General features: G+C 46.1%; 1 protein-coding gene across 2 annotated transcripts in view; it reads left to right on the forward strand.

Moving 5' to 3' along the window:
• nek10 (NIMA-related kinase 10) overlaps positions 1 to 13,120 on the forward strand; it is a 211,732-nt gene that overhangs the window by 148,776 nt on the left and 49,836 nt on the right. For both annotated transcript variants that reach the window (XM_068002825.1, XM_068002817.1), the window contains exons 29-30: positions 2,455 to 2,586; positions 4,301 to 4,345. In XM_068002825.1, the coding sequence (XP_067858926.1) occupies positions 2,455 to 2,586; positions 4,301 to 4,345 (177 nt within the window). The remainder of the gene's footprint in view (positions 1 to 2,454; positions 2,587 to 4,300; positions 4,346 to 13,120) is intronic.

Genomic DNA, 13,120 nt, shown 5'->3' on the forward strand with positions numbered 1-13,120 from the left:
GTGTCCTCTGGTTACTGACCCTTCTGCCACTATTTGGTGGTCTATAGTATACACCCAGTTGCCTAATAGCTCCTCTATTGTTCCTTAATTCTAACCAAACAACTACATCATCCCTTTCCAGAGTTATAATAGTTTCTTTGTTCAATACTGTTACCCCCCTCCCTTTTTTTCTTTCCTTCCCTGTCTTTCCTGAATACCTTGTAGCAAGAATATTAAGTACCCAATCCTCCCCTTCTTTGAGCCAGGTCTCTGTTATTGGCACTATACCATAGTCCCATGTGTCGACTTGTGCCTACAGCTCACCAAACTTCTTTACCACGCTACGTGCATTTTCGCACATGCACGCCAAACTCATCTTGGACTGCCTCGCATTTGCCCCATGTTTGATCTCTCCTATTTCTGAACTATTCTTTACTCTAGTGCTATTTGTCTCTCCCAGCCCTCCGTGCACCTTGTTTCTCCTTTCTAATATTTCATTCTGGTGCCCAACCCCCTGCCAAATTAGTTTACTAGTCTAACCAAATGCATTATTTTCTTTAAAAATGTAGCTCTTTCTAATAGATTTTCTTTCAAGTACTCTATGACCCTAGAGGCTCAAATGTAATAGAGGTGGCATTGGATCACTTATTTGCTATTTTTGTAATCCATCACTATTAATGGGCTGTATACATGGTGCTGCTGAACAACACTGTGTTAGCAGTCAATTTTTGTTGAGTTATTAGTGCATTCTATCCAAGGATTTCCAATATTTTTAAAATCTTGGAGCACAGTGTAACTCAATTTTGACATACCTGACTAACATCTTGACAAAAATTGAAACAGAAGAAGTAACAATCTTATTTACATTATTTTCTGATGATGCCAATGAGTGCACTATTTGAAAGTTGTTCTCTTTAAAATCAATTCTTCAGCTTCAGCATATTGTATATATTTGACAGACATCAAAGAATACAGTGAAAAGTGACAGTTAGAAGCAATGTTGAATAATTAGGTAAAAGAGGACAAAGTAAATATTTTTTCAATAAAATGATTTGATGCATGTAAACTGGGAATTAATAACAATCTACCTTAAATGTCAACCTAAAAGGAGTTATTTTCCTTAGTTGCATTGTTGGTGGTGAACTAGCTAATGAGAAATATTTTTAAAACATTTTTCTTGTCAATATTTTCCTTTTCCTTCTGTCCAGAAAACTTTGATGTATGTTTCCATGATGTCAGTTCCCCTCTAGTAGCTCACCCAAATGACTATTATTCATGTCTGGGCATTGGTAGTAAGTTTGGCAGGCTATTTGATTATGGGTGGATGGAACAGAGGAGCCAAGCCTGTTGTCACCTAATGTTCATACATCTACACTTTCAGCAGGGGATGCTGGATAGGAGATCATGAGCCTTGTTTGCCCCTCTCTCACCCAGAGGCATTAAGCTAATTGGAATTCCACTACTGCTGCCCCCACTGAGATGAACTAGCTCTCATACACTATGTAACAAACCAAGGATCTTCCTTGTTTGTATGGTCCAGCTACTCACTGAATAAACTGGCTGAGCTATCAGAGCAGTCCCTTAAATTGCTTTTTCATTCTCTGGAGTCTACTGTTCTGGATCAGTGTGATTTTTTTCACTCTAAGTGTTGTGAGCTAACTACAGTTACATACTGTTGCACACTTACAACCTCAGTACATTCAGCAGCCTGCCCTTGGAAAAGTCACAACCTCGGTAAGCTCACCATTGGGTCTGTAACTCCAGCTGACCTGGAGTGAAATGTAAGCTGTTGTGTTGAATGTACAATTGGGAAGAACTAAGCCCCACTGACGACCTAGTGGTTAAAAGCAATGTAGTACCAAGCTATACAGACAAGAAGTTCCCAGGTTTGATTCCTAGTCTGTGATGTTAGTTGACTTTGGCCAGTTTGGCAGAGGGGTCAAAAACATTAGCCTTGGAGCCCTTGCACTGTAGAGAGGGAAAAATTAGCTAACATTCCCAATCTTGATCACTATTGCAGTTGTCTTATCGTATCTTCACACTCTTCCCTGTTCCAAGGCTACACATGCCTTGGAATTATCATTGTATTTGATATGCAGAGACTCCTGCTAAAAAGTGTTCGTGTGTGAAACATTAGTTAAGGACAGGATCAGGTTCAGTTTTGATGCCTTCCATGGCTGTGTCCTGCTGACGATCAGGCCTAGATTTTCCCATCAGTTTTATTTTAAAATGAATGAGTCAACATCAGCATTAAAATAACAACAGTCAGCAAATTTAAGAGTCGCCGCATGGGTACGGTACTGGAGCATATGGCATCAGTAGTTCTGTATAATATTCTCCTCAATTAAATATATAACTATATATATATCAATCCTTGAATAGCCTGAAAATATCTTATCAGTTACCTGATCAGTTCAGTTACGAATTGTTAATCAAATCCACAATCTTGTGTGATGTTTTAATTTTTTTTTACAGGTCATAGTTCTTCCTCTAATTTGATTAGTCAGGGACGATTGCCTCAATCACCATCCAGAGCAGAAACAGCACACCTTAGCAACAGTCTTCAATCTTATTCCCTTGGAAGCTCTGACTGCCTTGATATAACAGGTGCAATTCTTTTGTAGTATCGTTTTCACAACTATCTATTGCAGTGATGACTAAAGTGTTTGAACTTAATTTGTCCCTTTGAGGACCAAGTCTTTTGTTGTGTTCAAAGAAAGAAAAAATATTTCCAACCAACTTTTATCTTGGGAGTTACAAAGTGAGATTTGGCTTTTGCCCATTATTACATACACTGGGTCTTCACCACCCAGGCAGGGAAGCCAGTTTACCCCACTGTCATTTTCTTAGCCTTAAAGTAATAGTTCACCAAATCTAGCTAGTTCACCAGATATAGTTATATAGTTGATATTTCCATCATACAAGAGCCATTTATAAAACTTATGCCATAGCCTCAGATGCTGTAAATAATTTAATTTACAACCTAATACTTAATTATTTAAAGATTGCTTGTGTTTACAATTGTGCTTGAAAATAATTCAACTGGTTATCGTGGTTTTCTTTGCCCATTTTCTTCCCTCCTTTCTTGAAGGTACTGACACTTCAGAGGAGAAGGGTTATGATTACACAGATGTCTACAGCCCTCTGTTCCTTCACCTAAATAGCCATTCTTTATGTGTGAGCGTAGACAGTGACTGGTCTCATAGTCAAGCCACTGAAGTCCATACACTGTGCACTTTTCAGCAGGCATTGCTGAACAATAATTAGTAGTGGGAACCCTGGAAATTTCCTTTCTCCAGCCCAGGGGACTGAAGCCATTTGGCATGGAAAATCGGAATATGGCTTCTTCGGGAGCTATAATGATGTGGAAAGTTCTTTTAAAAATAAATCTTGAAGAAATGACAATGTTAAGATAAAGAACAGTTACATCATAAATCCAACCATTAGAAAATTCTTTTGATGTTTCTTATACTATTCATACTAAGCTTTGTTCTGGCAAAAGAGGTATGCCTTTTTGTTATTACATTTTTTCCTGTATAGTTACAGGACACACTGGGGTAAATTTTAACCGGGGGTGGGGGTTATAATCAAAAAATTGTGTAACCCGACCCCCACCCGCCACGTAAGCGCCAGCCGCCATTTTTACGGTGGTGGGTTGCGAGCCATATCTGTGTCCCGCTCTCGAGAGGTGGGATGCCTCATTATAAAATTTAAAAAGGCTCCCACAGTGCAGGTAGGAGCCTGATTTAAATTTAACAGCTGCGGGCCGGGTTTCCTAGGACCTGGGAAACCCGGCAGCAAGGTGGAGATGGGAGCAGCCGGATCAAGCAGTTAAGTGCTTTCTAGAGCACTGCTTGTAGGCCAGGAGGAGCAGGAGTGCTTCCCCCCCACCCCACCAAGCAAATCTTCTGCCGCGATCGGCCAACCCCCTTCCCCTGCGAATTCTCCCGGTTCCCCCTCTTTCCCGATTGATGGTCCGACCCCCCCCACCAACCCACCAACCCCAGATCTTTCCCGGTTGTTGAGGACTGTCCCCAACACTCCTCGACTGCAGCCTTCTATCGTAGGCTTTCCCCCACGGCAGCCGGCCAGTCTGACAATCTGGCTGGCTACCAGGCGGGTAACGGAGTAAAAAAATGATAATGAGGTCTGCCTTCCTTGGATTTCTGGGTGCTCCCCCTGCAAACATGCTTTCCCACTCCCTTCCTGCCTCCCTATAAATATCAGGACCACTGTTTTATAAGAGGAGATGTATTATTTCCTGTAATAGAAAATGTGTTTTGATGCTTTGTGCTGTAATTATATTTATATATATATTTAGAAATGCATGGGTTAATCAAGGACAGCCAGCATGGATTTAGTAAAGGTAAGATATGTTTGACAAATTTAATAGAATTTTTCGTAGAAGTGACCAATGTGATAGAGAACGGGATTGTAGTAGATGTAGTATATAGAGATCTTCCAAAGGCGTTCAGTAAGGTTTCTTACAAGAGGTTTGTTGGAAAAAAATCAGGCACATGGTATAAGAAGAAATGTTGTAGCATGGATAGAAAGTTGGTTGACTGGCAAAGAGGTAGGGTAAACGGTTTCCTACATTACAACAGTGACTACCCTCAAAAGTACTTCATTGGCTGTAAACTGCTTTGGGGTGTCCTGAGTTTGTGACACAAAAATAATGGTCCTGTAAAATCCTTAACTTCTGGGAAATGTCAGGGAATCCCGTAATAACATCACCCAACAAGTTTTTCATGTTCTCATGTGCCATTTGGAGCAATTCCAAGAATCAGTGTTTGAATGTCAAGGGATTCTAAGAGGGACAGGGGGCATGATTTTAATATGGCAGCGGGTGAGGGGGGGGGGTCAATGGGCATGTGGGAAACCCTAAAAATAAATCCCTACCTATCCCCACGCGATCGAGACTTAATTGATGGCCCTTAACGTTGGTTCCGGGTTTGTTGTCCGAAAGCTGCGCCATTTATAGGCCATTGCATCAATGGCTTTTGCTGGACAAAGGAGGAACTGGGCAGAATGGAGCAGCAGAGGGGCAAGCCAGCTCCAAGATTTGGTGATGCCTTACTGCTGCTGGCTGGGGTGAGAGGAGGGAAATATTGTACCCGGTGGACAGGAGGAAGTGCCCTGCCTCTGCCACCAAGAAGGCCTGCCTCAAATTGGCAGAGGAGGTCACCAGCAGGAGCAGCATATCCCACAATTGGGTGCAGTGCAGGAAGTGCTTCAATGACCTAACTAGGTCAGCAAAAGTAAGTACACTGACTGATTCTCCTGCATTCTGTGGTGCACATCATCACCACTCCCTCACATTCTGCACTGACCAGATTACCCCATCGCATCGCTCCTCACATCCACTTAAAGCTCATCGTCAACTTACCTTCACTTCCTGAGCACTTCCTCACCTCTCCATTTGTGAACCCACCACGACCACTCACCCCAGTCCTGATGTCTCTGTCTGGTAGTCACCCTCTGATGGATCTCTTTTATGGTCAGCCTCACCCAAAGAAATGCATTCATCGGCTGACTACTTCACCCTCACTCACACATCTGTACTATCTCCCCTGTAGGAGAAGACAGCACAAAATGCATGGGAGAGGGCGAGGACTGAAGGGGGACCACAACAAATAGTGGTCCTCTCAGAGGCAGAGGAGGAGGCCCTGCAGATCAGCCGCACCTTCGAGGGCCTGTCCGTCAGGGATGCCAAGACTGGCACCCCACAAACGTCCGGTGACACAACTTTAACATTCATCACACGCAACATGATTTGATGTTAATAATGATTGGCATGTTGAACACCTCAGTATGCTCATCGCAACATGACAGCTATGATGTCAGAGCGAAGCGATTCCACAACTAATGGATCAGATCAAAGTTCTGCAGTCCTGCTACATCCAGTCGTGAATGGTGGTGGACAATTACACAACTGATGGGAGGAGGAGGCTCCGTGAACATCCCCATCCTCAATGATGGCAGAGCCCAGCACATGAGTGCAAAAGACAAGGGTGAAGCGTTTGCAATCATCTTCAACCAGACGTGCTGAGTGGATGATCCATCTTGGCCTTCTCGCCATATCCCCACCATCACAGAAGCCGGTCTTCAGCCAATTCAATTCACTCCACGTTATATCAAGAAATGGCTGAGTGCATTGGATACAGCAAAGGCTATGGGCCACGACAACATCCCGGATGTAGTGCTGAAGACATGTGATCCGAAATTAGCCGCGCCTCTAGCCAAACTGTTCCAGTATAGCTACAACACTGGAATCTAACCGACAACGTGGAAAATTGCCCAGTTATGTCCTGTCCACAAAAAGCAGGACAAATCCAATCCGGCCAATTACCGCCCCATCAGTCTACTCTCAATCATCAGCAAAGTGATGGAAGGTGTCGTCGACAGTGCTATCAAGCAGCACTTACTCACCAATAACCTGCTCACCAGTGCTCAGTTTGGGTTCTGCCAGGACCACTCTGCTCCAGACCTCATTACAGCCTTGGTCCAAACATGGACAAAAGAGCTGAATTCCAGAGGTGAGATGAGAATGACTGCCCTTGACATCAAGGCAGCATTTGACCAAGTGTGGCACCAAGGAGCCCTAGTAAAATTGAAGTCAATGGGAATCGGGGGGAAAACTCTCCAGTGGTTGGAGTCATACCGAGCACAAAGGAAGGTGATAATGTTTGTTGGAGGCCAATCATCTCAGCCCCAGGGCATTGCTGCAGGAGTTCCCCAGGGCAATGACCTAGGCCCAATCATCTTCAGCTGCTTCATCAATGACCTTCCCCCCATCATAAAGTCAGAAATGGGGATGTTCGCCGATGATTGCACAGTGTTCAGTTGCATTCGCAACCCCTCAGATAATGAAGCAGTCCGTGCCTGTATGCAGCAAGACCTGGACAACATCCAGGCTTGGGCTGATAAGTGGCAAGTAACATTCGTGCCAGACAAGTGCCAGGCAATGACTATGTCCAACAAGGGAGAGTCTAACCACCTCCCCTGCACCAAGGTGCCAGGCAATGACTATCTCCAACAACAAAGAATCGAACCACCTCCCCTTGACATTAAACAGCATTACCATCGCTGAATCCCCCACCATCACCATCCTGGTGGTCACCGTTGACCAGAAACTTAACTGGACCAGCCACATAAATACTGTGGCTACAAGAGCAGGTCAGAGGCTGGGTATTCTGCAGTGAGTGACTCACCTCCTGACTCCCCAGAGCCTTTCCACCATCTACAAGGCACAAGTCAGGAGTGTGATGGAATACTGTCCACATGCCTGGATGAGCGCAGCTCCAACAACACTCAAGCAGCTCGACACCTTCCAGGACAAAGCAGCCCGCTTGATTGGCACCCCATCCACCACCCAAACATTCACTCCCTTCACCACCGGCACACCATGGATGCATAGAAACATAGAAAATAGCAGCAAGAGTAGGCCATTCGGCCCTTCCGGCCTGCTCCGCCATTCAAAATGATCATGGCTGATCGTCTAACTCAGTACCCTGTTCCGCTTTTTCCTCATATTCCTTGATCCCTTGAGCATTAAGAAATATATTTGTCTCCTCCTTGAATACATATAATGACTTGGCCTCCACTGCCTTCTGTGGTAGAGAATGCCACAGGTTCACCACCCTCTGAGTGAAGAAATTTCTCCTCATCTCTGTTCTAAATGGTATACCCCGTATCCTGAGACTGTGACCCCTGGTTCTGGACTCCCCAGCCATCGGGAACATCCTCCCTGCATCTAGTCTGTCTAGTCCTATTAGAATTTTATATGTTTCAATGAGATCACCTCCCATCCTTCTAAACTCTAGTGAATATAGGCCTAGTCGACCCAATCTCTCCTCATACATCAGTCCTGCCATCCCAGGAATCAGTCTGGTAAACCTTCGTTGCACTCCCTCCATGGCAAGGACATCCTTCCTCAGATAAGGAGACCAAAACTGCACACAGCACTCCAGATGTGGTCTCACCAAGGCCCCGCAAAACTGCAGTAAGACATCCCTGCTCCTGTACTCGAATCCTCTTGCAATGAAGGCCAACATACCATTCGCCTTCCTAACTGCTTGCTGCACCTGAATGCTCGCTTTCAGCGACTGGTGTACAAGGACACCCAGGTCTCGTTGCACCTCCCCTTTTACCAATCTATCACCATTCAGATAATAACCTGCCTTTCTGTTTTTGCAACCAAAGTGGATAACCTCACACATTTATCCACGTCATACTGCATCTGCCATGTTCTTGCCCACTCACCCAACTTGTCTAAATCACATTGGAGCCTCTTTGCATCCTCCTCACAGCTCACATTCCACCCCAGTTTGTGTCATCTGCAAACTTGGAAATGTTACATTCAGTTCCCTCATCCAAATCATTTTTATATATATATAGTCACTGCCTGCCACTCGGAAAAAGACCCATTTATTCCTAATCCCTGTTTCCTGCCTGTCAACTAATTCTCATTCTGTGCCAGTATATTCCCCCCAATCCCATGTGCTTTAATTTTGCACACTAACCTCTTGTGTGGAGCCTTATCAAAAGCCTTCTGAAAATCCAAATACACCACATCCACTGGTTCTCCCCTATCTATTCTACTAGTTACATCCTCAAAAAACTCCAGTGGATTTGTTAAGCATGATTTCCCTTTCATAAACCCATGCTGACTTTGTCCAATCCCATTAATGCCTTCCAAGTGTTCTGTTATCACATCTTTTATAATGGACTCTAGCATTTCCCCACTACTGATGTTCGGCTCACTGGTCTATAATTCCCTGTTTTTTCTCCCTCCTTTTTTAAATAGTGGGGTTACATTTGCCATCCTCCAATCTGTAGGAACTGTTCCAGAGTCTGTAGAATTTTGGAAGATGACCACCAATGCATCCACTATTTTCAGAGCCACTTCCTTTAGTACGCTGGGATGTAGATTATCAGGCCCTGGGGATTTGTCAGCCTTTAGCCCCATTAATTTCCCTAGCACTTTCTTTTTACTAATACTGGTTTCCTTCAGTTCCTACCTCTCACTAGACCCTTGGTTCCCTAACATTTCTGGGAGGTTATTTGTGTCCTCCTTTGTGAAGACAGAACCAAAGTATGTGTTTAATTGTTCTGCCATTTCTTTGTTCCCCATTATAATTTCCCCCATTTCTGACTGTAAGGGACCTACATTTGTCTTCACTAATCTTTTTCTCTTGACATGTTTATGGAAGCTTTTACAGTCAGTTTTTATGTTCCCTGCTTGTGTGTACCAGTGTAGCAGTGTGTACCATCTACAGGATGCACTGCAGCATCTCACCAAGGCTTCTTTGATAGCATATCCCAGACCCGCAACCTCTACCACCTAGAAGAACAAGGGCAGCAGGCACATGGGAACAACACCACCTGCACGTTCCCCTCCAAGTCACACACCATCCCGACTTGGAAATATATCGCCGTTCCTTCATCGTCACTGGGTCAAAATCCTGGAGCTCCCTACCTAACAGCACTGTGGGAGAACCATCACCACACGGATTGTAGCGGTTCAAGAAGATGGCTCATAACCACCTTCTCAAGGGCAATTTGGGATGGGCAATAAATGCTTGCCTTGACAGCGACGCCCACATCCCATGAACGAATATTTTTAAAAATGATTCTTAATATTGCCTTCTGTTCTCTTCCAGGCCCTTCAGCAACCAAAGTGACAGAAGAGGACGATTCCTCAGAAGAGCTCTTGGCCTCTGAGGACGCACCGTCACATCTTAGTGAGCCATACACCAGCGCAGATACTCACACCTTGGTGGATCCTAGTAGTTAGTTAGTTGGGGTGGCACCTGGTGAGTCACCACACACAAGTAAGCACGAGCAGACACTGGTGGCAGGAGCAGCTGTGGAGAGTCCAAACTCTGCTCAGCTGGACGCAGATGCTGAACTCCAGGGGCCATCCTTTAAAAGGAGAATGATCGAGAGACAGCAGCACATTTGCGAAGTACTGGAACAGGTGCCACACACACTCTCCACAATAGGGGAGAGGATGGAGGAGTCCACCTCCTGCATTAGTGAACTGGTGGCACAGGTAAGAGCGGGAATGTCTGCGATGGAGGGAAGGCTAGCCTCCATTGAGCTTCAAGCACGGCTCACAAATGAGTCCATTCAGGCCCTGACAACGGCCGTGCGGACTCAGGGTGAACAACATTCTGCCATCTTAAACAGGCAGACAGATACTTTACAAGTGGGCTTACAAGGCCTCACAAGTGTCCTCCAACCTGTTGTCCAGCAGGGTGGTAGGAGTGTTGTGGCCCTGGCCCAGGAGAGGGATGATGGCAAAAGGGGACATGGAAGTGAGGACGCCCTTCACAGCGCTCCCACGTCTCACCCGTTGCCCCCCCCTCAACCAGTCCCCACAGTATTGCCTCCTTTCCAAGTGGCTGAGTCTGCCCCTGCACAGGTGCAGGCAGAGCAGTCTTTGGCGGCGCCCTCATGGACTACAAAACCCAAAAGCGTAGGCCCAGTCAGGGCATGAACCTGCCGCTACCTCTGCTACAGCTACAGGGGATGCGCCACGTAGAAGTAGTAGGAAGCGAAAGGCTAAGGTTTTGTGATCACAAAGGGTATGCACAAGGGTCTGACAAACTGTCATGTTTTTCATTTATGTTTGTTTTTTGTTAAATTCACATTAAATGTTAGCGTTCTCACCACTACTGCCACATCTTGCCTGTTGTTGAGTGCCTTTTGTGATAGTGTCCTTTCATGTGCTTCTTCATGAACGGTGAGACTTGATGCCACCCAGTGGGTGCGTTTACAGTGGGTGTATGTGTAATTGTAGGACTGTTTTGTGCTGGTGTTGGTGGTGCTTGTTCCAGGTGGTCTGATGACTGCACTATCCTCATTTGGCAGATGTCCTTAAGAGAATTGGTCAAATATTAGTGACTCCCTGGCCTCACGAGCAGCCAGGTATGCCGCTGCTCTGCCGATGGTTTGCCCATCCTCCTCCTCAATGTTGATGGCAGATGTGGATGCTGGATGATGGATGATGGCATGGGGCCTCATCCACCGGTAGCCCTCACTATTGCGCGATATTATGCAGGACACAACATATTACTATAATTCTACCCACGCCCGCTGGCGCATATTGAAGCCCTCCCCCAAACTGATCCAGGTACCGAAATCGCATCTTGGGCAGTCCTATCGCGTGTTCAGTGACAGACTTGGTGGTGATGTGACTATCGTATCAACATTGTGTCTCGCTGATGGGGTTTCTCACAGGTGTTATGAGCCACGTCTACAGGGGTATCCCTTGTCTCCGAGGAGCCATCCCTTAAGTCTGTTTAGTGCATGGAAGAGGGCCGGGATGTTGGATTCCCGCAGAATGAAGCAATCCTGGCAGAAACGTAGAAAATAGGAGCAGGAGTGGGCCATTCGGCCCGTCGACCCTGCTCCGCCATTCAATATGATCATGGCTGATCCTCTATCTCAATACCATATTCCCGCGCTCTACCCTTGATGCCTTTTGTGTCTAGAAATCTATCTAGCTTCTTCTTAAATATATTCAGTGACTTGGCCTCCACAGCCTTCTGTGGTAGAGAATTCCACAGGTTCACCACCCTCTGAGTGAAGAAATTTCTCCTCATCCCAGTCCTAAATGTCCTGCCCCATATCCTGAGACTGTGACCCCTCGTTCTAGACCCCCCAGCCAGGGGAAACATCCTCCCTGCCTCCAGTCTGTCTAGCCCTGTCAGAATTTTATACTTTTCAATGAGATTGAATTGAGATGAGATTGCAGCTGCCAGAAAATCTGGCGCACACACGAAGAAATCTTTTCCAGTGGTTGTAAACGAGCTGCGCGTTGATGGAGTGATATCCCTTTTTGTTGATGAACAGTCCTGGCTCATGTGAAGGTGCTCAGATTGCTACGTGTGTTTGCAATCAGTTGCACCCTGTACCCGTGGGAACCCAGCCAGAGAGTGGAAACCCTCTGCCCTCTCCATCTGGCTGAGGTCGCCTATGAGGAAGTTAATGTAGGGGATGCCCTGTGAAACAAACCATCGATGACCTGTCATATGCACTTGTGGGCAGACGACTGAGAGACCCCAGCAATGTCACCGGTGGCGCCCTGGAAAGATTCGGAGGCAAAGAAGTTGAGGGCAGTGGTCACTTTAACAGCCACGAGCAATGCGATGCCACCAGGCCCAGCCAGGACCAGCTCTGCATGAAGGAGCACGCAGACGTTTGCGACCACCTGACGACTCACTCTGAGCCTTCGTAGGCACTGCTCCTCAGAGAGATCCAGGAAGCTTAGCCTTGGTCTGTAGACACACTCATGAGGGTAGTGCCTCCTGCAATGTCGGGCCCTCTGTTGTTCCCCTTTCTGCTCTTGAGCAGGTCCTGTGGCGTACCTCTGTCTTGTGGAACTGCAAGTGGCAGAACTGTACGCCGTGCCTGCTTCTCAGATGTACTGGTGACTGCAGCCATTGTGCCCCCCATCCTGATGTCAGTTTGAGGGGGTCCAAAAAGTAGGTAAATATGTGTAAACAGAACAATTCTGAGTGTGAACCAAGAATTCTCAGTCTAAACACTAAGAACTCCCAGTCAAAAGTTTGTCTGAGAGAACTGAGTGCCCTGCTGCAATAACTCACCTTTTATCTCCATCTGTCAAACAGGGACTTAAATGGCCAAATGGCTGCTGGCTGCAACTGCCTAGTTTCCCATGGCATGCTTCACACAGCATGGGAAACACGTTGAGCCAGCGTTGAAATCATTTCCCTGCATCAATAACGGGATTAATCACCATTTCAACAAGATTAAATAGCTTAATTCCTGCTTTAAATAAAGCCGGCAGGACTTCCGGCTTCCTGAAGCACGCGCGCACCCAGATGGGTCTGGGTCGTGCGCGTTTTTCAGCAGGTTGGAGCTGGGATTCCCTCGCGCTCCGGAAATCCCTGATTTTGTTTGCCCCCCACCCCAATGCACTCGGACTTCAAAGATAAAATCGTGGCCATTATCACAACTTGAGTGTGGGTTGCAGGTGATGACAGCTAAACCTTTACGAATCACTGGTTTGGCCTCAGCTGGAGTATTGTGTACAATTCTGGGCATCACACTTTGGAGAGGGCACAGAGGTGGTTTACCAGGATGATACCACAGTTGAGGGACTTCAGTTATG

The sequence above is a fragment of the Heptranchias perlo genome, chromosome 2 (genome assembly GCF_035084215.1).
Source record: "Heptranchias perlo isolate sHepPer1 chromosome 2, sHepPer1.hap1, whole genome shotgun sequence".
In the NCBI taxonomy this organism is placed as follows: Eukaryota; Metazoa; Chordata; class Chondrichthyes; order Hexanchiformes; family Hexanchidae; genus Heptranchias; species Heptranchias perlo.